We start from the raw sequence: 25,477 nt of genomic DNA, 5'->3' as shown, positions 1-25,477 counted from the left end.
TTTTGTTTTTCTCTCTCTCATGCTTATTTGATGCTTGCAGATTCGTCAGGCCTGCTGCTTTTGTTTCTAAAACATGCAGTGAGCAGCATACACTTTTAGTGTCCACAGGACCCCCGGCAGGCGCTCACTCATAGCCCGCCAGGATGGTGACAAGCAAGAGGCCTTCACTGACAGGCCAGGCGCAGCATGGACTGTGCTCTATGCTTGTCCAGAGTTCGGCAGGACAGCGTCACGGAAGGAATGTGCAGGGAACATGTGGCAACCTCTAAAATGCTCTAAGGTCCAGTCTGTGTCCAGTGAGGCTGCACCGGGCACAGACTAAGGCACTAAAGCTGCAGCAGGCGGGAAGACGCCCCTCAGAGGCCCCGAGCTGCATCCCAGGGAGGAGGGGCTGTTCCCAGAACCACCCAAGACCAGAAACCGCTCAAGGGATCAGATCGCACCATAACAAATCCCTGGTTCCAGCCTTTTAGAAAAGCGTCTGGCTCTCCCTCTCAGTTACTTCTGTCAGCTTCCTAAGGTCTCCACAGCACTGTGGGCAGCCCGGCTGCTCTTCTGTTCTTCCTGCACATCTGTTCCCCAGCATGCCTTGGTCAGGAGCAGTCCAGCTATCTCACGTTCCTCTGGAGCAGGACCCCATACATTTCCCAAGGTGGCTCTGTACCTTCCGGTCCTTCACAGCTTGATGAACGCAGCCGGCTGCTGCGGCACCTGCTCCGTGTCTGGGGGTGGGAAGACGCTGGATATGGCTATGTCCACGATGCCCTGACACAGTTCTGCATAGAGCTTCCTGAAATAAGTGTTTAAAAGATGTCACTGAGGGTGTTCATCAAAGTACAAGAGAAAACTCAAAGCTGGGCATGGTGCGTGTGTGTGTGTGTGTGTGTGTGTGTGTGTGTGTGTGTGTGTGTGTGATTTCAGTGATGATCTGTACTAGAAATTCCACCTTTGAAAAACTCGTCTCTGTGAACAAAGTACCCACAAGTGCCTCTGCACACAGATAAAACACGTAAGGCAGATGTAAGTGTTTCTTAGAAGGTCCCAGCGGGAACAATGGACCCAGAGAAGGTGTCATGAGCCTAGCTCACCTGTCTGTGAGGCAGTACACGGACAGGCAGGCGTCATCCAGGAAAATCAACACCTTCTAAGAGAAAAGGGACACTAACCACTTGTGGAACTGACAGTTGAGATGGGACCCAGGAAGAAGAGAGTAGTCAGACCAAGAGTTATGACGGTGTAGAGAAGCAGAGAGAGGGAAGAAATGGAGGGTCGGGGGAAGGGAAGGGGCTGTGTAAATGTGCATGTGGGGGGAGCACGAAGGAGCGCTAACCTATACCCATAAGACAGAACTCAGGACACACGGGAGAGATGGGACCTGAATGTGGAGCAGCGTGTTGTAGACTATCCGAGGTCCAAGGCAGTGTGGCTCAGTGGGCTTAACTTCCCCCAGGGGCAACAAAACCCCTTCATCTTAGTTTTCTTCCTGTGGTTCCAATCGGCACACGGGAGGTTTCACCCCAGTGTTGCTGACCTCCAACACCCCAGGCTGCAAACAGGACAAAGAGGAGGGAACCTGCTGTCTCTTCAGAACAGTGTGTGTGGGGGGGTTCCCTTGTGGGACTTCACGGGTGGCATGGGTCCCCAGAGCCAACTGCTTGGGACTGACCCTTAGCATAGGCAGAAGCAGAGACGTGAGGAAACGTATCTGGTAGGCCTGCAGCTTGATCAGGAGGCATCGGGAATCCAAGGAGCCAGATTCAAGGACAGGAGTGCAGACCAGCCCGCCTAGGCCCGCGGCTTTAACTATTCGCATCCCCAGAGGTCACTGTGTGGCGACTCTACTGGCTAAACGTTCCTCTTAAGCCATTCTTATCCCTGTTGCCCAATGCCATGTCCACCGGGCAGCCTCCCCCATCACAGAACTTCCTCTCTCCCACCCCTGTCTCCTAGGCTGCCAGGTCTGTATGTTACCCTGTTAGAAGGCCTCTGGGAAGCCATGCTTCCACTTTCTCTCTTAGGAAGTCCTAACTGCTGGCTGATCATCATCAGTCCTGCTTGACCCTCTCTCCGCTCCCCAACTCCCCCGTCACTCCCATTTACACAATGTAGTCCCGTCTTCAACAGTCTGGTAGCCAATTACTCAAACGCCTATGGCTGGGGGTTGGGGATTTAGCTCAGTGGTAGAGCGCTTGCCTAGGAAGCGCCAAGGCCCTGGGTTCGGTCCCCAGCTCCAAAAAAAAAAAAAAAAAGGGGTTGGGGGATTTAGCTCAGTGGTAGAGCGCTTGCCTAGGAAGCGCAAGGCTCTGGGTTCGGTCCCCAGCTCCAAAATCCAAACGCCTATGGCTGAAGGGACAGAGACATGGGAGCCCTTCAGTGAAGATGTTAGTTCACCAAGAACCATGGCTATAAAAATATGCCGTGCACATAAATCACTGCTGTGAGCATCGCCCATGAGGAGAGCTGGAGCCAGGAGATGATACTCAGAGCCAGCCCAACTCGCCCTTAAACACTGGTGACACAGGAAGACTCAGGATGGCACAGGTGTCCCACACCACCAGGCCCACATCGCTGGATCCACAAATAAAACCACGCCACCAGAAGAATCAGGGTCAGCATAAGGCTGGACCTAATATAAAGAAATCTTTCGCATCTCACCATTGTATTACCACCCAACAGAGACAATTTAAAGATGTCTCTACTTAATTAAAACCCACGTCACTGTCAATCAGGTGAGTGCTGAGCTGGTGGGACGGCCCAGTAGGCAAAGGCGCAGTGCAGCCAGGGTAAGTGTGGCCGCCTGAGTTCAGTCCCTAGCGTCCATGTGAAGGCGGAAGGAGAGAACTGACTCCACGAAGTTACCCTCTGACATCACGCACACGCTGAGACACATGTGCTCCTACACACACAATAATAATAATGAAGAAAAGGATCAAGTGAGCGGAAAACACTGTTAGCCAGGAAGAGCAAACACTGCTCATTCCGAGAATATGTACAGAGAACCGTGTGGCAGGCACAGAGCCAAGCTCAAAGATTCAAAAGCCACCAAACAAACGAACAAATGAACTCAACCCAACCCAACCAAAGCAAAGCTGGAGACACCATGGTGTGAACGTTCCATGAAGACACAAAGCCCAGCTGATGCGATGAAGGAAATCCTAAGGCTCTAGATAGACGACATGGAGCTCCTTCAGGGAAGGCCTGAGTGAGGGGACAGGGACTCCACAGGAAGGTCACAGAAGCACAAAGACCCACAGTGGATAAGAGCTGTCATAAGGAATATCGTCTTTGGTGGGCGGGAGAGGCAGAGGTGGCAGCATTGTCACAGGGAAGGGGGTGTGGTTTCTATTTTCTCTCTCAGGCTGCTCTGGGAAGGAAGGATTTTATGGGGGTGGTGCAGAAGCAGAAACCCAGTGAGGAGGCTCGTTGCAAAAGTTCCCCCAGTGATGGAAGGAATCGGACACAGAGGGACAGAGGACCAAGGAGGCCAGAGGCAGAGTCTACGGGACCCACGTGCTGAGCTGTCAGTTCCTGTGGAGGGAGATGGCAGCCCCTCCATTACCCTAGCCATGGAAAAGTCTGCAGAGGAGGGTGAGGAGTGGGTGTTCCCATAGACTCACAGGCATCCTCACAGGCCCTGGGAAGGCAGGACCTCACAAGGGTCTAGAATTCAGAAGCTGCACTAATTTGGTGGCTTTATTATGAAGTTTAACAAGAACACATACAGGGGAAGTAGACCAGAAGGCCCAAGGCCACCCAGCACCACAACCTGAGATCCTTGGTGAGGAAGAGAGACTCCAGCTTGCTCAAAAAATTCCCTAGTCAGCCCCATCTGGTCTTCAAGGGCCTGAAGCCAAACAGAAGGAAGATTCTGAAGAGGGAGGTGGTCTCCTCCAAAGCTGCCACAAGGAAGTGAGGACGTAAAGCTGGGAGAGTCATCGTTTCTAAGAATGCTTCCCAGAGGAAGATAGGACAGCCCTGAAGTCCAAGGGGCTGGTTCATGAAGGGTGCAGGGTGTGTGTGTGTGCGTGTGTGCGTGTGTGTGTGTGTGTGTGTGTGTGTGTGCCCCACAGCCATGTGGGGAGGAGGCATGGGGCTTGAAGAGGGTGGGCAGACATCAGGAGGGAAGGATGGAGCAGAGCACTCGGGAGCCATGGGTCTTTGATAGAAGGGGCAGGAAGAAACAATGCAGCACAAAGCAAGGTCCCTGTGTCCCCTGAGCAGTCTCCCCATCGTCTTTGGGGAGACTGAGCCTTACATCCTAGCTCAGACCCGACTGCTATCACCTGCCTGAGAAGCCCTTGGACGTCACAGTCTCTCACTCACAGCCCAGCTTACTCAATTTGTCTCGTGAACATGACAGTGCCAGGGCTTCTCTGACGGTTTAGGGTGTGTGTGTGAGTGTGCGTGTGTGAGTGTGTGTGTGTGTGTGAGTATGCACGTGTGCGTGAGTGTGTGTGAGTGTGAGTGTGTATGTGTGTGTGAGTGTGTATGTGTGTGAGTATGTGTGTGTGTCTGTGTGTGTGTCTGTGTGTGTGAGTGTGTGTGTGTGTGTGTGTGTGTGTGTGTGTGTGTGTATGAGTGTGCATGTGTGTGTGAGTGTGCATGTGTGTGTGAGTGTGCATGTGTGTGTGCATGTGTGAGTGTGCGTGTGTGAGTGTGTGTGTGTTGTGGGGTGTTTCCGTTTTTGTTGTTTTAGAGGCATGATCTCATTCATACATCCTGGGGACAGGCCTTACTGTATAAACCCAGGATGGCCTTGAACCCACAGCAATCCTCCTGCCTCAGCCTTTTTTTTTTTTTTTTTTTTCTTTTTTTTTCAGAGCTGGGGACTGAACCCAGGGCCTTGCACTTCCTAGGCAAGCGCTCTACCACTGAGCTAAATCCCCAACCCTGCCTCAGCCTCTCTAGTGCTGAGATTACAGGTCTAACCTACCATACCCAGCTTAGTTTTATTTGAATCCCCGGTATCATAAAACCACAGGGAGCTGGCTCAGCTAAGCCCTCCTACCAGGCAGGGCTGGTACATTGATCATGTCTCCCAAAGGACTCCTCTCACTGTGACAGTGCTTTCCCAATAGCCATCAAAGGGTCCATGCTCGAACCTGTCAGACTACCCAAGGTGCACACCCAACTTCTGGCTATCAACACAGGCAGGATTGGGCTTACTGGGCACAGGCAGGGGCACCGTTGACCTCAATGAGCCAGACTTTCAGCTCCTCATCCACCATGAAGTCAAAGCCAAGGAGCTGGAAGCTCTGGTAAGGGAGGTGCTTGGTGCTGATGGCGGGCTCCACGCTCATGAGGCAGCTCCTGTGAGGAGGAAGGAGGAAGGAGCACATGAGACTATGCCGAGACCCCATTCCACGTGTGCATAGCAATCGGTTTCAACTTAATTGTCTTTTAAAATGGATGACTTTACCAACAGATTATTCAAGAGAAGGCTACTTATCAAGTGACTTGTTAGGGACACACGCGATCATCCCTGTTCTTCCAGGTCAAAGCTGCTCGCTTAGGCCCCACCACAGGCAGCTCAGCACCAGGTCACTGTGAATCCCCATCAGTGCAGATGCTGCCGCCGCTGTCGTCATTTATGAGAATTACCAGATGGCCAGTGAGCCCCAGACATCTGCCTGCCTCTGCCTCCCCAGGGCTGGGGGTCCAAGCCATCACCCGAGGCTCTATTAGACATAGAAGCTGGGGATGAACCTGGGACCTCATGTTTGCCCAGCAGTGATGTTATTAGCTGAGCCAGCACCCCGGGCCACATCCTTGTACTTTGCCTCGTGAAGAATGGACTGGCACTTGGTAAAGCAGGAGTTACAGAAGAATGTTAGCTAGGCATGGGGGCTGGAGAGAGGGTTCAGCAGTTAAGAGCACTGACTGCTCTTCCAGAGGTCCTGAGTTCAATTCCCAGCAACCACATGGTGGCTCACGACCATCTTAATGAGATCTGATGCCCTCTTCTGGTGTGTCTGAAGACAGCTACAGTGTACTCATATACATAAAATAAATCTTCAAAAAACAAAAAAGATTTCTGGGCAGCATTGGTTTCTCTTGCTAGCTCCAGATTTGCTGCCACCTACTGCTAACGGAACATTTAAGATTACAAGTATTCAAACTAAATACTGAAATCTATCACACAATTCCTTTTAGCACCAACTATTATTTTTTTAATTAGAAGATTTTTAATAACAGTAAGAAGTGAACATTGAGACTTCAAACATACTGAAGAAACAGAGGAGGTGTAAAGGCAGGCCAGGTCTACTGCCACACCACCCTGAACATGCCCAGTCTTGTCTAAAAACGGGCTGCAATCTCAGACACAGTTGTTTTTGAGGTCGGGTCTGGCTATGTAGCCCAGGCTGGCCTAGAGCTCAGCAGGTTTCCCTTGCACTTGGTGGCAAGCCTCAGCTGACTCCTGAGGCTTATAGAGGTACACGACTGCACTTTCAAATGTGCAGTTTCCTTCCCTACAGAGTAGGAGAAATAGTACCTGCTCCTGCCTAGCCTTCAGACTGTTCATAGAGATGATTATATAAGATATTCAACATGGCCTCTAGGTAGTCCTGACTGTGCTGGAACTCACATGTAGACCAGGCTAGCCTTGAACTCACAGAGATCCTCTGGCCTCTGACTCCCTAGTGCCGGGGTTAAAGGCCTATGTCACCAACTAAATGTGTAGCCCAGGTTGGTCTTGAACTCGTGACCCTCCTGCCAGTGCCGCCTTCAGCAAATCTAGAGTATACCACCACAACCAGGTCTAGGCATCATTTAATAAATGTAATAAACATTGCTCTAATGAACTAGCTGCCATTGATTCTTTACCATTGATGCCAATAAACATGTGTTACTTAGGAGTTAAAAAGATTAGTAAGATGGGAAAATGGGGATGGGGCATGACCATAGTATGTTAAAAGCATGTATGAAAGTGCCACCACAGTTTCATTTTGTAGCACCAACACCTGCTAATAACCCATGTCTAATGGCACAGCTGTGATCCTGGCACTCGAGACGCTGAGGCGGGAAGATCTAGGACTCAAGGACAGTCTGGATTGTATAAGTTTTCATCTCAAAACAAACAATGGGGTGGAGAGATGGCTCAGCAGGTAAGAGTGGGCGCTGCTCCTCCAGAGGACCCAGGTACAGTTCCTAGCACCCACGCTGGGGCAGTTTACTACCACCTGTAACTCCGGCTCCAAGAGATTCGATGCCCTGCCCTGGCCTTAGCCGGTAACCCAACACACATGGCATACACAGACAAATAAAAAATCTTAAAAAAGAAAACAAAACAAAAACCTAACAGCACCCAGGGAGACAGAGGCAGGTGGATCTCTGAGTTCAAGGCCAGCTTGGTCTACAGAGTGAGTTCCAAGTCATCCAGGACTGCACAGACAAACCCTGTCAAATAAATAAATAGACAGACAGACAAACAGACAAATAAATAAACAAACAAAAACTCACAAATAAAACCAAGGAGGGGGAGGGAAGAAAAGGTACTCTATCAAACATTTTAAAGCATTTTCTCTACAAAGAAATACTTTGTTAGGTTTTTTGTTTTTGTTTTTTGCCACTGTTTTTTGGATACAGAGTGCCACTGTGTCCCTAGTTGCCTGGGATTCTCTATATAGACAAGGCTGGCCTCGAACTCAGAGATTCATCTGCAGTGGATGGGAGTGAGTTTATTTAGATTATACAATACATCTGGCCATTGTTACTTGTTTATGTGCCTCTATGGGAGACATGTTTTTCTCTTGTGTGGCTTTCCTTGTGATCGTACACTCTATCCAGGTGACTCTTCCCAACTCTCAGATATTGTCTGATTCGCTGAACAGAGATGACTGTTGCATGAGACACTAAGTCTTGTCCACCAAGACCTGTCCACTCCATTCTCCCTGTTTCTGGTGACTCAAGATCGGCAAACACACCACTACGCCTGGCTCATTTAAAAGTGTTTTGATTAAAGTATATTTAAAATATGATAATTTTTTTTGGAGCTGAGGACTGAACCCAGGGCCTTGCACTTGCTAGGTAAAATATGATAATTTTTAAAGGAATTATTTATTAATTATTTCATGTATGTGAGTACACTGTCGCTGTCTTCTGACCCGCCAGAAGAGGGCACCGGATCCCATTACAGATGGTTGTGAACCACCATGTGGTTGCTGGGAATTGAACTCAGAACCTCTGGAAGAGCAGCCAGTGCTTTTAACTGATGAGCCATCTCTCCAGCCTCTAAAATATGATAATTTTTAAAAGTCAGAAATTTAGTGAAAGGGGAGACAAGAGAAAAGGATAAGATAAGCGTTGCAATCTGACACACAAAATTACACTTTTTATCTGCTAGGAGGTTAGGATGAATAACTGCAGTAAAGGGTTTTCATTATTTGAAGCTGCAGGCAGTGCACCCTTTTTTGACTACAGTGGGCGTCAGCAGGAGGCTGCCTGGGGAAAAGATAACCTAATATTTGTGAGCAACACTCAGGAGCAGCATCCCTGCACTGCAGGGAGCAGCCAGCAGGGGGCGCGGAAGTGCCCAAGGAAAGGCTCCTAGCGTGGAGATTCCTTCTGAGGACTTTATTTTCTTGGTGTAGGAATTCTAACCATCCTATAACTACCAGGCAAAGTATGGGTCTGAAACATAAGAAACAAGAAGAAAAAACAAAACAAAACGAAAGATGAACAAAAATAAAATACACGGCATAAAACCCAGATGTCTGGCAACCGCAGAAGGCACATATTTTGTTGCACCATGGAATAATACATAGTAATAAAGAAAAAACCCTACTGCTTTGTAGATAAATACAGCAATACGATGTCAACAGGAGCTAAGCTTAGAACAGGAGCCACAGTGCAATTCCATTTACACCGTTTAAAATGAGCACCCATGACTCTAGCCATAAAGATGGGAAGGAAAGGCTACCTCTGTCAAGGAATCTTAAGGGAGCTAAAAGGATGCTCTGGGGATGCTGGATTTATTTATTTACTTCCTTATTTGGGGGGCATGGTCTCATCCTGTAGCCCAGCCTAGCTGAAGCCCCAAACCCCTGTTGCTTTAGCCTACCAGACAGTGAGCTAAAAGGAGTTTTCCTACTATAAATACCTTATATCACAATTTGTTTCATGGTTAGGTGAGTATGAACATAACTTATGACTCACTGAGCCACACTTCAGAGCGTTACGCTTCATCGTTTAAAATGACGAGATTTTGTAACCTACCATAAAGAGTACTGAAGTAAAGCGCCACTCCTAGCTATACTGAGAAATGAAACAAGAGATAAAAAAAAGACTCTAGAAATGAACTCTAAGTCAGGAGCAGGTAAAAACAAACACAAGACTACTATTAAATATAAGATATGCATACAGGGTCCCTGTGGCCAGCTGTCTTGCTAGAGCAGATGAATTAGTACGCTCTGCGTTCGAGTGGGAGACCCCAGTATATAAGGTGCAGGCTGGGCTCCACCCATTCAAGCACACATGTGAACTCACACATGTGCACAGGCACCTGCACATACATGTCTGAGCACATATGCAAACACACACACCACACATATCCACACCTGAAAAAATAAATAGAAATAAAAGTGAAACCACGCAATGTCCCTATGGCCATAATGGAATTAGGAGAAAAAAAAATCTATCAACACGTAGTTAATAAGCAAAATATTTTAGATCACACTGGCAGGATGTAAGGAAAATAAAAAGATTCTGATATGATAAAAATATGAATGTAACTTCATATAATCTGTGGAAAGCAGAAGAAAAATTGAGATATTGAATGGTTTGTTGTTGTGTATGTCTTTCTTTTTTTACTTTTAAATAAGTCTATAATTTTGTGTTAGCCTCAAATCAGTTATCTACCCTTTCACCTTAAGTAACTAGTAGAAGACAAATTAAATGCCTTAAAGAACAGACGGGAGAAGATAACAAAGATAAATAAAGAAGATGGTTAATAAGAGCCAAGGTTGATTTTTTTTTAATGATTTAATCTATCCAAGTAAACTAGAGACAAGATGTGAATTATCAAAACCTAGGAGAAATGACGTGACGTTCCCAGATTAATTCTACAGGTCGTAATTACAAATGTTCTCGGCCCATAAATTAGGCAGCTTAAGGAGGACAATTCCCTAAAAGGCATAGACACCCCAAGTTCCTTCAAGAAGAAACATAAACCAGGAAGGTTACAATGAACCTACCTTATTATGTGTTTGATTTGCAGCAAGATGCTATTTTCTAGGGTAATGTTCAGAGCACTTGTTAGGTACTGATTGAACTCTTCGAAGAACATTTCGTTCCCTTCTTCGTATTTCCCATAGTTCTTTGAGTACTCTTTCTGAATGCAGTGATTGGTCAGATGGCAGGTCTTATCTTGGAAGTTATCAACATGATATGGTTCTGAAGCAGTTCGAAGCACACCCTCTCTGTAGAGGTAGATGTTATACTGGTGGTCAACCAGGACCCAGCTTCTGCAAGCCAACAGACAGCTTATTCAGATACCTGGATTTTAGACATCACCTCCACACCTCCATCCATCCATCCATCCATCCATCCATCCATCCATCCATCCATCCATCCATCTATCTATCTATCTATCTATCTATCTATCTATCTATTATCTATCTTTAAGTCCTACTGTGAGGCCCTGGCTGGGTTAGAGACTTCCTTTGAAGATATCTGCTTGCCTCTACGTCCTGTGCCAGGATCAAATGTGTGCGACCACCTGACACACAGCTTGACTATTTGTAGGCATGGTACGGTATAGAAAAGGAGAAGGTTCTAAAGTTATACGGCAAGCATAAGTTAGCCAAAATAACGGCTTAGCACCAGGAAGAGGCCAATGAAGTATTTCACCATAAATGAGAGACTTGAGTTCCTTGTAAAAACAGGCACTTGTGAAGGCTATGGATGTGTCTGAGGCTAATAAATGGTACCTCCACTTGCCATGCTAGCCTTCTGGTATCTTGACCAGCACCATAATCTAAGTAAAGTTTTCTGGACAGGAGAACTGAAAGAAGCAGCAGCAAGGCTGAGGGGCTCGCCCACTCTCAATGTGGCAAATGCTGGATTCGGCAAATGCTCCTTCCCAGTCAGATCACCTCACGACACCCTACCACCCTGAAAAGATGACGGAAATGGCCGCTGGGACTCTGAACATTACCGAATGTCAAACTTGCGGTGACCGGGCTCGAGGAGCAGAGGGTGCTCGAGGTATTTCTGGATCACGTGCACTTGGCCCTGGTTGTCTATAAAATCCAGAAGCTCTGATGCCTCTGAGGAGATGAGGATGCCTTCGCCTGCAAACAAAAGCGACATGGACACTAGCCCAGCTCCTTCCAAGAGGGACAGCTCCTGACCAAAGCCAGACAAATGCACAGAGGGTTTCAAAGGCCTGTTCCTCCAACCAACTGCCCGACCTCCCTCCCTCCCGCCTGCCATCTCCCACCCTCTCCAGGGTCATCCCATTAACTTCTCCATAGCGTGTTCTCATAATACTAACTTACGAAGTTTCAGGTTTAGGTAAACTTATTTATTTTTCATGAGTATGTGTATGTGCCATGCTGCCTGTGTGGAGGCCGAAGGAATTGGTTCTCTTCTTCCACCATGTGGGTTCTGTGGAATTGAACTCAGGTCATCGGGTTTGGCGGCAAGCACCTTTATAGCTAAACCATATCTCTGGCCTGAAATTTCAGTTTTATAGATGCAGTTTCTGAGTGGGTTAAGATATCACTGTCACTAGGTACCAGTTATAATAAGAATTATGGTCTGTGATCACCGAATTCTCTTCTAAGATGATGCCCTATGGAAATGCCAGGAAGGCAAGGACACCAGAGCATTGGGGTGAAGGCACGGCCATAAAGCAGCAGCATGCCCTCCAGCAGGTAGACTGAAGGACACAGCCCATCAACTAGGACAAGCGGCATGGCCTAAAACAATTTAATTGAGATACAACACACTCGAAAGTCCAACCTTGTGAAGCATTCAAACCGATGGCTTTTAGTATCCTCAAGAGTCCCTCAACTGTCATTAGCCTCTATTGTTAGAGCATTTCATTATCCCCCACTCAAAATCCTGTAGCCATCTCTCCTTCCTCGTCCCAGCTCCTCACAACTCCTAACCGCTGTAACTATGGATCTGTCTCTTCCTCACATTCCTATCAACTCCATCACACGGTACAGGCCACTGGTGTCTTCGTGGTGCACCAAGTTTTCAAAAGAGGCTTCACAGAGCAAGCTTTATTTTGACGAGGTTTAATTTCTCAGTCCTTGATCTTATGGATTAACACGCACTGGTATCGTGTTTAAGGTTTCTTTGCCAGCCTCTCGCCCAACTTTACTTTTATCATCTACATGAACTACGAAGTGGATTTGGCTTGATGTATGCCGGTGGACGGGTTCATGTTTCTTTTTGTGACTGTGTATTGTATATGCACCACTTGTTGACATGTTTTTCCATTTATTTTTGCATGTGTATAAGTATGCGATGTGTGGGCAAATGTTTCTGTATGGGGGTGCATGTGTGCATGTCAGTATGTTTCGCATTGAGAGAGATGATACAGATTCGAGAGAATGGTTCTCAGATGGTAATACAAGCTAAAACAAGAACAGAATTCAAGTATAAAACTGTAGCTTTTTAAGTTAAGATAGATGGTAGAGTGCTTTATCTAAATGCACAAACATGACAGACTCGGTGTTGAGTGTGTCTTATACTTAATTTGCATGGCTGTGTTCAATTTATAGCTAAAAGACAAGAGCCTTTTAACTGGACAAAAAGGGGGAAATGGTTGCCTTGGTGTTGTTGGAGTTTTTAGTAATACACATAACGGCCATGTGTTCATTCTATTTATTTCATTGTTTAGTCCCCACCCTGCTAAATGCTAACATGCACCACTCATCTTCTCAAGTCTTAAAACAAAATTCTTCAAAATGTTATTCTCTGTTCACCACTTCCTGCTGTGTGGTCCCCTCTGTCCTGTCTCAGTGGGGCCCAGGAACCAATGAGTCCTCCCAGCAGCCTCCCGGCTCTTGGACCACAGTCTAGAATACTACAGATACCTGATTCTCCTCCAAGTCCTCAGTTTATGACAAGAACCAAACTAAAAGATAGTACTTAAGACGGAGTTACAAGAAAGAAGCGGAAGCAAGCGAGGCCCCTGGCTTCTGGCGAGAGTTCACTTCACCCATTTTTGGGAGATTCCCAGCGATGCCTTCCTGTCCTATGATTGGTGGAAAAGAAGTTGAGGTACAGTTGACCAAGGGCAGATGGTCTGTCAAATCATAAAAAATAGATTCAAGATGCAATGGTTTTAAAAAGAGCGCATGACAGTAGTTCTGGGGAGACCGTTGGTCATTACACTAGGAGCCTTCTCCTGAGTTGATTATGAGCCTTATCCCTTTCTGGACATCCATTCCACACATGTATCAAGTGCATGTGTGGAAGATACAGAAGCAAACGAGACAGTCTGTGTTCATGTGGGGGTTCTAATGTGTGGTGGGGAGGGCCAGGACTTGTGACACAGTCGTGGGAAGACACTAACAACACAGGTTAAAGATACAGAAAGTAACGGGCATGGGGCCATTTTAGACCAGAAGAGCCTCCTCTCAAAAGGCAACGCCTGCTGATAGAGACACACCCCAGGTATAGAGGCGAATTTATCTATTTTGAGGGATCCAAGGCAGTCTTTGCATCTACGGCACAGTGAGCAAGGGCAAGAACGGGAGATGGCTTCAGAGATACTGGGAAGTGTCTGATGCCGGAGTGAGGGGAGGTGGGGGAGGGGTGGAGGAGGGAGGCTCCCGTCAAGACTCCAGAGCCATCCTAAACGGATCAGGAAGCAACATAATCAGATTTGTGTTTTTAAATCCTCACTGTCTGGCAAGATGAGAGCTGGCTGACGGTCACATCGCAGCAACTGGCCAGAGACTGGTGGCTTTGACCCAGAAGGGGAGTGTTAGAAATATAAGAACCTCATTCCAAACATATTTTGAAGGTAGCCCTGGCATGACATTAATGTACTTGGTATAGATTATAAAGAAGAGGAGGAATCCGAGATTTGAGACTTCAAAGGCTGGGTGAATGGGGGATCATCCGAGATTTGAGACTTGTAAGACTGGGTGAATGGGGGCTCATTCACTAAGTGGGAAATGTGGAGGAGCAGGCTGGGTGCACAAGCTGAAAAGGATGCGGAAAGCTCTGTGCCAGGCACTCTGCACTTGTAAGGCCTTTTAGAGACAGTGAGTGTCCCACTGACTGCAGAGCTTAAAGTGAAGACTCAGGCAACAGACACTGGGAGGCTCCACACGGCCTTGAAAGGGCTGGACTGAAGTCCGGTAGGTAGAGCATTGGCCTTGCATCATAAGCCTTGGATCTCATTCCCAGAACCCAATAAAATCAAGCACAGGAGTGCAAGCTTGCAACCCCAGCACTCGGGCGGATGGAAACGGCAGGGTCAGGAGTTTCATGTTATCACTAGCCGGCCTAGGGTGTATGAAAACCTAATCTCAAAAAAAAAAAAAAAAAAAAAAAAAATCCTTCTTTCAGAATAAAAACTGGACACGGACTTCTGACGGTGATGATTCTGTGTGGGGTCAGTCATCTGCATACAGACATCAGTAGGGACTGGTGAAATGGCTTGGTGGGTTCCGGGCCCTGGCTGCCAAGCCGAAAGATCGGAGTTCAATCCCTGGGACCCACATGGTGGAAGGAGAGAACGACACTGGAAGGATATGCTCTGACCTTTACATGCCCCACCCTCAAAGCAAAGAAACGAAACAGCATTGAAACCTAATGTGCCACCGAACGGCACCCAGGAAGATGCTGCGGGTAACAGAGAGCACAGCATTGCTAACTTACCTTTGGCACCAGCTGATGACTTTGCAATCCAAACGTTGCCCTCCCCGTCCTCTTTCTTTTTGTTATAAGAAGCCAAGAAGAATTCTCTCTCATCTGTCCTGGAGTTACTGACCGGAAGCTGGATGCCGTTCTGCGCTGGAGCGACTGGCGTCTTGAGGTTAGTCGGATAAATCACATAGGACTCGGGGAACCATGAGCAGGACTCAGACAGTTCCGGACTGGTCTTGACTAGCCTGGCAGATGACAGCGGGGTCAGTGTCTGTTCTCAGTGAACTGTCACCTTGCTCAGAAAAGCCGATGCTTCCCCCCCCAAAGCTTTCCCAGAAGCTAAGAGAGTCAGGAGCCTCCAAGGACAGGCCTCTAATGCATCACACTGTCTGGTGTGGTTCCAAAGCCAGGTCCTGGGTGGGCTGGGAGTGTAGGATCCAAGGTTTAATTCTCACCACCATATAAACCAGACTTGGTGGTGCACGCCTATAATCTTGGTATTTGAGGGGAACAGAAGAAGTAGGGTCAGAAGCTCAAGGTCGGGAGACCAGCATAAAGGACAAGAGACCCTGGCTCAAAACAAGCAAGCAAAGAAATAACAAAACAACAACAAAACCCACAAGAAATGTATCTCTCTAAAAACTCAGTGCAGCCCTGCAATGACGCCTTTCAACCAATGCTATACTAGCTACAGTCTAGCCCAGCAATGACACCTTTCAACCAATGCTATACCAGCTACATCCAAACAAAAACAGCAGCACACCGTTAGTCCCAGCACTGCGAGGCAGACGCAGGCAGATCTCTAGAGTACAAGGCTAGCCTGATCTATAAGGGAAAAAAAGTGAGAAGACAGGAAAATATTTGAATAACTAGCAAAAATACCATCTTAGTCTAGCTGGAGAAAAATCTAGGGGTAACTTCTTAGCCTATTTACTACTCAACCTAAATCATCCAGACACTATTTTTAAGTGTTCTATTTCTTGATTTTTAGCCCAGACTCTTACCCCGACAGGATAAAGAAGGAATCTTTCCAATGGGACACAGGGCAGGAGCAGAGCTAAGGAAATGCCTTCTGCTCCTAAAATGGCATACACTACAGAAGATAATAAATACCAGGCCCTGGGGATGGCACATAACCACAAGGGATTCCCAGCACACCAGCTCTCCCGTCACAGCCAGACCCTCACAAATGCACAACTGAGTCACAGAGGTGTAAAGTTCCTATATCACAAATGTGCAAGGCCTAAACAGGGCCAAACTCCCAAGTCCTAACTGTCACGTTAAACCCAGCCCCAGGAATCGGAGGCACTGGGGTCTAGCCAGGACAAGCTCAGGCCTCCCGGAAGCTGCCATTCATCCCCACTTCTGTCTAGAACAGAACTACTCATGGGAATTCTAAAGCAAGACTCATCTACAAAGCCAAGTCTGAGCAAATAGCGAAAACAAGAACACCCCAAACTAAGATTTAAAAAAAATGGCTGGGGATTTTGGTAAATCAGTTGGTAAATGCTTGCTGTGCAGGCAGAGAATCAGGGATTGCTCTCCAAAGCCCACCAAAGCAGCATGCTGGGAGGTGCGCTCACTTCCTCATAGCTGGGGAAGTGGAAGACACACAGATCCCTGGGACTTGCTGGCCAGTCAGCTTAGCCTAGTGTCTCAAAAACAGATTTTTATTTTCAAGACACAGTTTCTCTGTGTAGTTGTGGCTGTTCTGGGACTCACTCGACCAGACTGGCCTTGAACTCAGAGATCTACCTGCCTCTGCCTCCCAAGTGCTGGGATTAAAGGCGTGTGCCACCACACCAGGCAAAAACCTTTTTTTTCAAAGGTGAATAGTGACAACTGAGGTTAGTAAGAGTTAGGATTAGTCTCTGGCCTCAATACACGTTCATCAGCACATACGCAAACATGTTTGCATTCTCTCTCTCTCTCTCTCTCTCTCTCTCTCTCTCTCTCTCTCTCACACACACACACACACACACACACACACATTTAAATAAAACCATTTGAATGACAAACAGGATTTGTCAACACAAAGAGAACAAGAAATACAAATCAACACACTTTTAGCTTCCGGCATGCTCCGCTCTGTACCACTGTCCCTTAAGGTCATCATGGGTCACATGCAACCACTGAGCATTTGAAGAGTGGCCAGTAACACTCAGGAAGTAAACTATAAACTGTATCTAAATTTAACCAGAAAACCAATGCACTGTAATAACGTTTTTCCAGCAAGTCCAGCTTTATTGATTTAGCACGATGGCGGTCCCTTTATTATTATTGTTTTGCTACACTCAGGTCACACCCTGGTGTTGTTTCTAGGAGGACACACAAAAGCACTGCTGTTCTATCAAGGAACAACAGATTAATTCAGCTCAAGCAGTGCCTGTTTTCTGTGCATGGATGAAATGTCACGTATGTATTACCCAGTGAGCACAGCTAGATATGCACACCATGAGAGGCACGAAATATTTTTCTAGTTTAAAAAATAAATATTGGTGCTGGAGAGATGGCTCAGTGGTTAGGAGCACTGGCTTGTAGGCATAATGTCACAGGATCTGGGTTCAGTTCTCAGCACCCACATGGTGGCTCACAAGCATCCGGAACATTCTCTTTTGGCCTCCTTGGGTGCTACATGCATGTGGTATACATATGCATGCATGCCAAACACTCATTCGCTAAAAAATAATAACAACAAATATTTTAAAATATAAAAGAAAACGTGGACTATTAAGAAATTGAAAGAGGGGCAGAGAAGTTAAGAGAATGCCCAGGAGAGTAAAAGGAAAAAAGAATAAGTAAATGAAATAATGAGAAAAGGTGTGGCCCTCAGTCATACAGATTCCCAGTCAGTGTCACCTGCTCACTCGTGGCGAAGTGAAATGAAAGAGCGGTCTGTTGGTAAAGGCAACATTTTCTGTGAAGAAGCAGCAAATGAGCAGTTTTCCCTCCACAGCCAAGAAAGAATCCATGACGTTAGTGCTTGAGATTGTTAAGTACCTACCCAGAACATTCTTTCAAGAAATATTTTATTTTATTATATTTGTGGGGTGTGTGTGTTTTTCTCTGTGTGTGTGTGTGTGTGTGTGTCTGTGTGTGTGTCTGTGTATCTGTGTCTGTGTGTCTGTGTGTGTGTGTGTGTATCTGTGTGTCTGTGTGTGTGTGTCTGTGTGTGTGTCTGTGTGTGTCTGTGTGTGTGTCTGTGTGTGTGTGTGTCTCTGTGTCTGTGTGTCTGTGTGTGTGTATCTCTGTGTGTGTATCTGTGTGTGTGTGTGTGTGTGCGCGCGCGTGCACGCACGCACACACGTACACATAGATGTGTCAGTGGAAGACGTAGGATCCTCTGGAGCAGAAGCTTAGAGATGATCGTGACCTGCCCTTGTGGGTGCTGGCAACCAAATCTTTTAGTCCTGGATGGGCAGTGTGTGCTCTTAACCACTGAACCATCTCTCCAATCCTTGAACAAAAACATTCTTAGACAATTTTCCCCTTGCAGTGCTGAGGACAGAACCCACGGACTCCCACATCCAGGAAAGCCCTGTATAACTGAGCTACACTCCTTGGTCTGCCAACAACTTTTTTTAACAAGACCTAAACTCATAACTTCAGTCAGCCATAGAATAGCTATCATTTTACACAAAGAGAAAACCATTGTACATGGATGGATGATGAAATGAATTACTTTATGGGGGAAAAAAAACTTGAAAAGATGGCGTACTAGCCAATTTTATGTCAATTTGTCACAAGCTGGAGTGATCTGAGGGGAAGGAGCCTCCACTGAGGAAATGACCCTGTGGTAAGATCTGGCTGTAGGGCATTTGTTTAGTTAGTGACCGATGTAGGAGGGCCAGCCTACTGTGGGTGGGGTCGTCCCTGGGCTGGTGGTCCTAGGTTATTTAAGAAAGCAGGCTTAGAAACTCATAAGGAGCAAGTCAGTAAGCAGGCCCACTCCACAGCCTCTGTCTCAGCTCCTGCCTCCAGGTCCCTGTCTTGTTTGAGTTCCTGTCCTGGCTTCCTTCCATGATCTACTACAAAATGGAACCATAAGCCAAATGAACCCTTTCCTTCCCAAGTTGCTTTAGGTCATGGGGTTTCATCATAGCAATAGTAATCCTAACTAAGTTATTTCTCAAGTTTTAGAGTTAATCTCCAAGTAGCCATTGGCTACAACTCTAACATCAAAAACAAATTGAAAAAAATCTTAAAATGTTAAAGTTTTCTTTAGTCTTAGATAAGTTATGACAAAAGCAGACAAATTAATATTTTGCTTATACAGAAAAAAACATCGTCAAAGTTCAGCCTAAACCAGTGTTTCTCAACCTTCTTAATGCGGCAACATTATCTGATATTTGGCCCTCAGAGGGGTTGAGACCCACAGGTTGAGAACCACTGGCCTAAACAATGTTGAACTTGTGCTGTAGGTATCTTTTAATATTTTGAATCTGTCAAAGAATTTTGTCTACATGTAAAAATGACTTTGTCATAACAGACAGAACTTCAAGGCTGGGTTAAAATATGGATTTGTGGGGTGTGAATGTTTCCTTTTAAACTGCATAGCAGCATATGGTACCTACTGGAAACATTTGCTTCCCTGCACCTGACAATACGAACTGGAAACATTTCCTTTCTCAGCTTTCTGAGGCCCACTCTATAAAAAGTATCATGGCTGCAGCTGCTGGAATGGCTCAGGACCCACTTGCAAATGTCATGTCATGATGAATCACCACCAGTTCAGGAAACCATTGGGGGAAAAAAATCAAACAGAAGACAGTGAACTTAATGAATGTTCTCTGACGATGGGCTCTGATGGAAAGATGAAAGCTTTTTCCTGTACTAACTCCAACTAATATTTTCTTGAAGTAAAGATACTTGCCAAGTCGGTATTTTCACTCAGCAAGCCATTATTTCATTCAATATTTTTTAGTCTTTTAAATGGCAATGTTATAAAAAAAAACCTCACATAAATTCATATTATACACATATGAGCTAAGTTGACAGCTCAAGGAAGGAAAAAAGACTTTATGATCTACCCATACAGGAACGATAATATGTATTATCCAACTTCATAACACTTAACAATCATGAATTTTACATATTTTTATCATGTAACAAAATGCAGAAAATTTTTCTTGGAATGATGTTGTGAACATTAGCTAAGCAAACTAAAAATTTGAAAGTTGCTTTTCGGTAAGTTCAATACCCCTTTAAATCCAATAATAAGGATGAGAGGACAGATGGTTGGAACAGTTAATGTGGACATAAGTTTTTCAAACAATATACACTCCGAGGCCATGGCAGTTCATACTGAGCAAAGAAAGCTCTAACTGTACAAACAGTCTGGCCAGGCATGCCTGAGAGGGCCTCCCGGTGCCTGCACCGGGTTCTATGCTGTACCTTCGACAACCTGTTCTTTCTTCCTGTCACTTCTAGCCCGCAAAATGAGGGAGATCACACTTCTAACTGTCTAGCATCCCTTCAACCCATATACAATCACGGCAGAGGTACACACGGGGAAAGGGAGCCAGCATCTCCAGGAGCTGCTACGGAACCTTGTAGAACACTGGAAGTTGCTGCTAACGGTCACAACAGTCACCCAGCACGGGTCATGTCACCATTTTTCAAGATGCCATCACAGATAATTTCCTATGTGACTGTGGGTCAGAGTAGGTACTGCGTAACCCCATTTTCCAGATGGGACACTGGGATTCAGGGTGGTGCTGTCCAAGGTAATAGAACTGGTCATGACTCTAGCCCTGCATCCTCTGACTCATTACAGCTGTTGAATATGCAAATATGCAAAGCACCATTATTTTTATAGCATCCTCTGCTTCCTACTTATGAAAGCAGAATTCTACTTTTGTCTTTGATGTGTCTGTGTGGGCGTGCTCACATTCGAATGAGTGTAGGTGGCCACAGTGGCCAGTTGAGGCTGCAGATGCCCTGGAGTTAGTCAGAGCAATTGTGAGCTGTGTGCTGGGCTCTCAACACAGGTCCTATGACAGAACAGTACGTGTCCTCTCAACGACTGAGCCATCTCCCCGGCCTTGGCCTTTTACATTCTAAACACAAAAAGAACACATTACACAAAGACTGCAGGAAGCTTTACTCTGTTTTAGGAGTTGATGCTTAATCATGAAAAGCCATCCCAGAGAAATGGGCTTTTGTGCTGCATCCACTCTTACATGTCACCTGGTTTAAATCTCATAATTGCTTTACGAAGGAGGTATTCAGGCTTAGAGGGATGAAAAGATTTGCCTGTTAATAGGATTCTTCCAAGAGCTGAGGATAACCCCAAGCTGCTGACCCTGGACCTCGGTCACTACACACTGCTCAGTTCTAACTCATAGTCCCAGCCTCGTGATACTAGCCACACCCCCATGGGCTCAGGGATGGGTGGTGGAGATGACCATGTTGCACTCTGTCTGAATATCTCAGGGATCCCTAGCTGCCTGAGCGTCTTCTGAGGATGGCTTGCACATTTTTCTACGGAGACCAGGAGTGCCTGGCAACTTATCCCACACCCCACCCTTTCCCTACAATTAGAGCGGGTGGAAAAGTTTCTAGATGAGCAAATGCCAAGAAAAAGTAGAACTGCACCTGACTGACACTGTAGCAGACGTTCAGTCACTCTGCCTCTGAGGTGACAACTCTGAGGTGTCTGTCATCCATGTCAGAACACCAGGGGAAAGCTAAAGCCACTGCTTTGCTTGGCTTCTCACTTGCCCTACCCCCCCCCCCATCTCGACTACAGATGGGTTTGCCTTGAAAATCTTCCAAGAAATCACTTACACTAGAACTGCCTTCCTGAGAGCTAGGCTCTGCTTCTGGGGAGCCTCACCTAGGAGACAGCCGGGCTTTAGGACATACACAGCAACGCCTTAAACTGTAATCAAAGCACCCTAGAGGAGGCCACAGCCCTGCTATCTGTTGGTTTTAAAACAGTAAAGATTTTCTTTTTCTTTACAACAATCCCTTATCTTGGCTTAAGTGCTTCAGGATGAAACCATTTATACAAAACACCAACAACAGAGGTCTTGTGGAACACTTACTTCACTAAGGAAGCTTTGCGGCACAGTTTGTCCGCCCCCCTGTAGTAGTTCACCAGCTGTGCCAGCCCAGGTTCGTGACCTACAAGGAAAGAAGAGACTCAGAAGGGAAACAGCAGGTGCGGAGTGACAGTGTCAGTAGCAGAGTGTGCAGGACAGATGTATCATACCAGCTTCCCTGTGTCTCACTTGAGGCTCCTTGTCAAACGTGGAGTACTTGTGTTTCTCTGTTCCAAGGCCCCACTCAGTATCTACTCTCAATACTGAAACATGAATACTGACCTGCAGGTCAGCTGTGAGGTGGTTCCCTTTTTCTTATTAGAAGGGCATTGGGTGTTCTCTTTCTCCTATCTCCTTGGCCCTTAGCATAGTCCTCTCTGGGCTTAACACACACAAGCTTGCAGTCTGTTGAGCAAGGCTACTTGAACACAGCCACACATCTATCCCCGACCTCACGGTCTCCAAATATCAAAGAAGGCAGCAGAGTATGGCCCATCTACTTCAAGGAGCTTCGAGAAGCCACTAAGAAGTGAAAGAAGGTAGTGGGAAGACCATCAGAAGCCCTGAGAACTTCTCTGTACGTATCCCACAGGAGACATTTCAATAGTGCTTACTACAGAAAACCTTTTATCCTTCTATCCTGGATGCTTAGAGTGTAGCTTAGCAGTACTGTGCATCCTCAGCAAATATGGGGGCCACAATGATAAAATGAAATAAATACAAATAAATGGTTAGAAATAAAATGATACAACAATACATTTTATTAAAATAAATTTAACCCCTAACAAAATGCTTTGCAACCAAAAGTAAGAATTTTAAAAGAGACTTTGAGTTGGATGTCAACGGTAACAATAATTAATTAATTATCTGGTTTGCACAATCTCCTTGGGGAAGACAGGCCCAAGGCCCTGTTAACCTGGTACCTTCTCATCCCATTGGCCCCAGCCTTCCAGTGCCTGAACCTGACTCTCGGTACTTTCTCCTTGGGTTTTATGCAGCCCACTTTACAGAAAGAGAACTCTCCCAACAGCAAGGGGGGTAGAACCATTTTAATTAGAGGATACACCTTTTCCATAAAAATAAAATGTCTGTCGGTCATCTGTAACTGCATGTTGCCTTCTCAGGACTGAGATCCTGTTAAGGTTTCTACCTGTCAGCACACCAACAAGGCCAGCTATCCCCACCCCAGGCTGAGCAGAGCCTTTTGGTGTGTTCTACCTAAGTTCTTACCACCTGGCGTTGTCAAGTGCCAAGAGGAGCCAGAAGGTTCAGGAAGGGAAACGATAAAGTGAGGAGAAACTCGTCAGCCACTCCTGCACTCCTCTCGGGGAACTTAGTTTTCTGGGACTTTCTATGCTGAGTCCTTCTGGAGGAATCTGGCTACCACAAGGACATCAGTTTCCAAGTACATTTTCTATTCTGCGATTTCTGAGGCTTCCAACCGCCACTCCATGGAGCCACCATGTTAGAGTATAAACTTGTGTAATAATGAAAAGTTGTCCCTGAACTATGTCAGTAAGATTAAGCCTTAACATACTGCATTCCATAAGTCATCATATCTTGGTATGACTATAATGTCACCCAAAGGCACTATGTAAGCTCGCCAAATAGCCAGTTAATTCCAAACGAACTGCTTTCAGTGCAGTCTCATCCATCTCTGACCATACCTATTTCTGAAAAACCGTCCCTCTTCAGGACATGGGACATTACTCTCTGGGGTGTTCTCTAAGGTAGAGATGCCCCTGTCCCCTTCTGTCCTTGGAATACAAATGATCCTACCCCCAAGTAAAATTCGGTAGAAGAACCAGCTACCCAGAGAGAGGCAGGCCCTCCCCAGATGACTATGCAGTGAAGGGACCATGAGACCAAGTTGAAGTGTGTGGATGCTCCTTGAACCCATCAGGCCAACTTCTAGATTAAATCATTTAAAGGGGAGTTGCTGTCCCTTCCTACATGAAAGTATGTGGATAGAGTGGTACCAAGTCAGCTTTGGCCATGTGGATGAGGAGAGCAAAAGTCTCCCAAGATCATGTAAGAAAACATCACTAGATGCACAGTTGCAAATGCACACTTTTGGTGCAGCTAAAGGAAAGGTCTGAAATGGAACAGCTCCCCACCCCCCAACTTCCCTAGAAGCTCCTGCTTTGGGGAAGTCAGTGAGTTTTCCCCAAATTCCTTGCCGGTTCATCTGGGCCTCCGGGTAACACAAGCCTCCGTGGTTTCAACAACTGCCCCTCCATGCCCACACCACAGAGGGCGGAATCCTGGGTGGCAGAAAGCTACAAGATGACTGCTGCGGGCCCAAGGAACCAGGCCGACACTCCGGGTGCAGGGATAGGTCACTATCAGCAGATAGGGCAACCGCACCCAGACTCCGTTCCGAATCCAGCTACCGGTTTAGGTCTTGCTGGACCCGTTTTAGATCTGCTAGGGCGAGCTCGCGCCTGGGGAAGATTAATGACCTTAAAAAACAAAAGCGCTGGCTCTCCGACTCATGCGCGCAGCGGCCACGAGGGAAAGGCTCACCTAGTCTCCCGAAAGGCAGTCGGTTCCTCTCGCCCAGCATCAGGTTGAATCTGGGGTTGTCCCGCCGCAGCCTCTTCCAGTAGCCGGTGGCCAGCAGCAGCCGGGAGACCTCGGCGTAGACGCTGCTATTCTCGTCGCGCACCACGAAGGTGTACATGGCGAAGGGCAGCGCGCCCCGCAGCCGCCACACGCCGTAGTCCAAGGCACGGCGGCTCCGCGTGCTCACTGCCCCAGCTTCAGTCTCAGTCCCGCTGTCTGCCCAATTCCAGGGCCGCGCCTCCGGATTATCCTAGTGTCTGCCCTGGGCGCCCGCGCCACCACCCGAGTGGCGAACCCGGACGCCGCGCCCACCGCCGGCGCCCCGCCCACGACCGTGATTCCAAGCGGCGCTCGGGGCAGGTCTGCGGGCTGCTGCGGCTGGAGCTCCCAAGCAGGGCCCGCCCCGGCCGCCACTCAGCGAGTGGCCGGTGGCAAGAGGCGCAGATGTAGCTGCAGTAGTAGCGAACTGCGGTGGAGAAACCAAGGGAAATGATTCCAGCTGCGCCATAGCCTGCAAATATCCCTTTCCGCCCCCTGTTTGGGTCTTCCACCTAGTTCAAAATCAGATTTGGTGGATGAAACAAAAGATCCAGGCACGGGATGTAGCTCAGTCGGTAGCGTGCCTGCTTAGCTAGCACTGAGCCCTGGGTTCGATCTGAGTACGGTAAAAGCACGCTTCTCATCCCAGCACTAGGTAGAGGAGGAAAGATCGTGTATCCAAGGTCGTCCTCAGGTACTTAGTAAATTCGAGGCCAGCTTGGGCTACACGAAGCCCTGTCTCAAAATAAATAAAAACTGAAGTTCTACGGTCCCATCCTGTGTCCAAGGGAAGCCGTGCTTCCCTTCCGATCTGTTCCCGGGGGGCGGGGGCTGTCAAACAGTCATCAACTGAGCCCGGGGTGGTGCAGTGCCAAGGAGGGCTCCTTTGGACTCTGCCTGAGTCAGCTCCATACAGGATCCAGGCAAGCCCTGGACTCCTCACAGGTCCTGTAATTCTCCAGCATCCTGCCACTCGCCCGCCCCTCGCTGGA

General features: G+C 47.1%; 1 protein-coding gene across 2 annotated transcripts; it reads right to left on the bottom strand.

The window, feature by feature from the left end:
• Nucleotides 1–24,756, bottom strand: Ttl (tubulin tyrosine ligase). Of its 2 annotated transcripts, none has more exons than XM_032904190.1 (7): nt 24,408–24,756; nt 21,885–21,963; nt 14,848–15,080; nt 11,156–11,291; nt 10,194–10,463; nt 5,167–5,310; nt 1–790 (listed from the first exon to the last, which is right to left on the bottom strand). In XM_032904190.1, exons 1-7 carry the CDS (start codon nt 24,562–24,564, stop codon nt 676–678), a joined length of 1,134 nt encoding a protein of 377 aa, XP_032760081.1. In that variant the 5' UTR covers nt 24,565–24,756; the 3' UTR covers nt 1–675. The 2 variants fall into 2 exon arrangements, with proteins under 2 accessions (XP_032760081.1, XP_032760082.1); XM_032904191.1 differs by having other exon boundaries at nt 10,194–10,418.
• Nucleotides 24,757–25,477: the final 721 nt, after the last annotated feature.

The sequence above is a fragment of the Rattus rattus genome, chromosome 5 (assembly GCF_011064425.1).
Source record: "Rattus rattus isolate New Zealand chromosome 5, Rrattus_CSIRO_v1, whole genome shotgun sequence".
NCBI lineage: Eukaryota > Metazoa > Chordata > Mammalia > Rodentia > Muridae > Rattus > Rattus rattus.
This window is presented reverse-complemented; position numbering and strand designations above follow the sequence as displayed.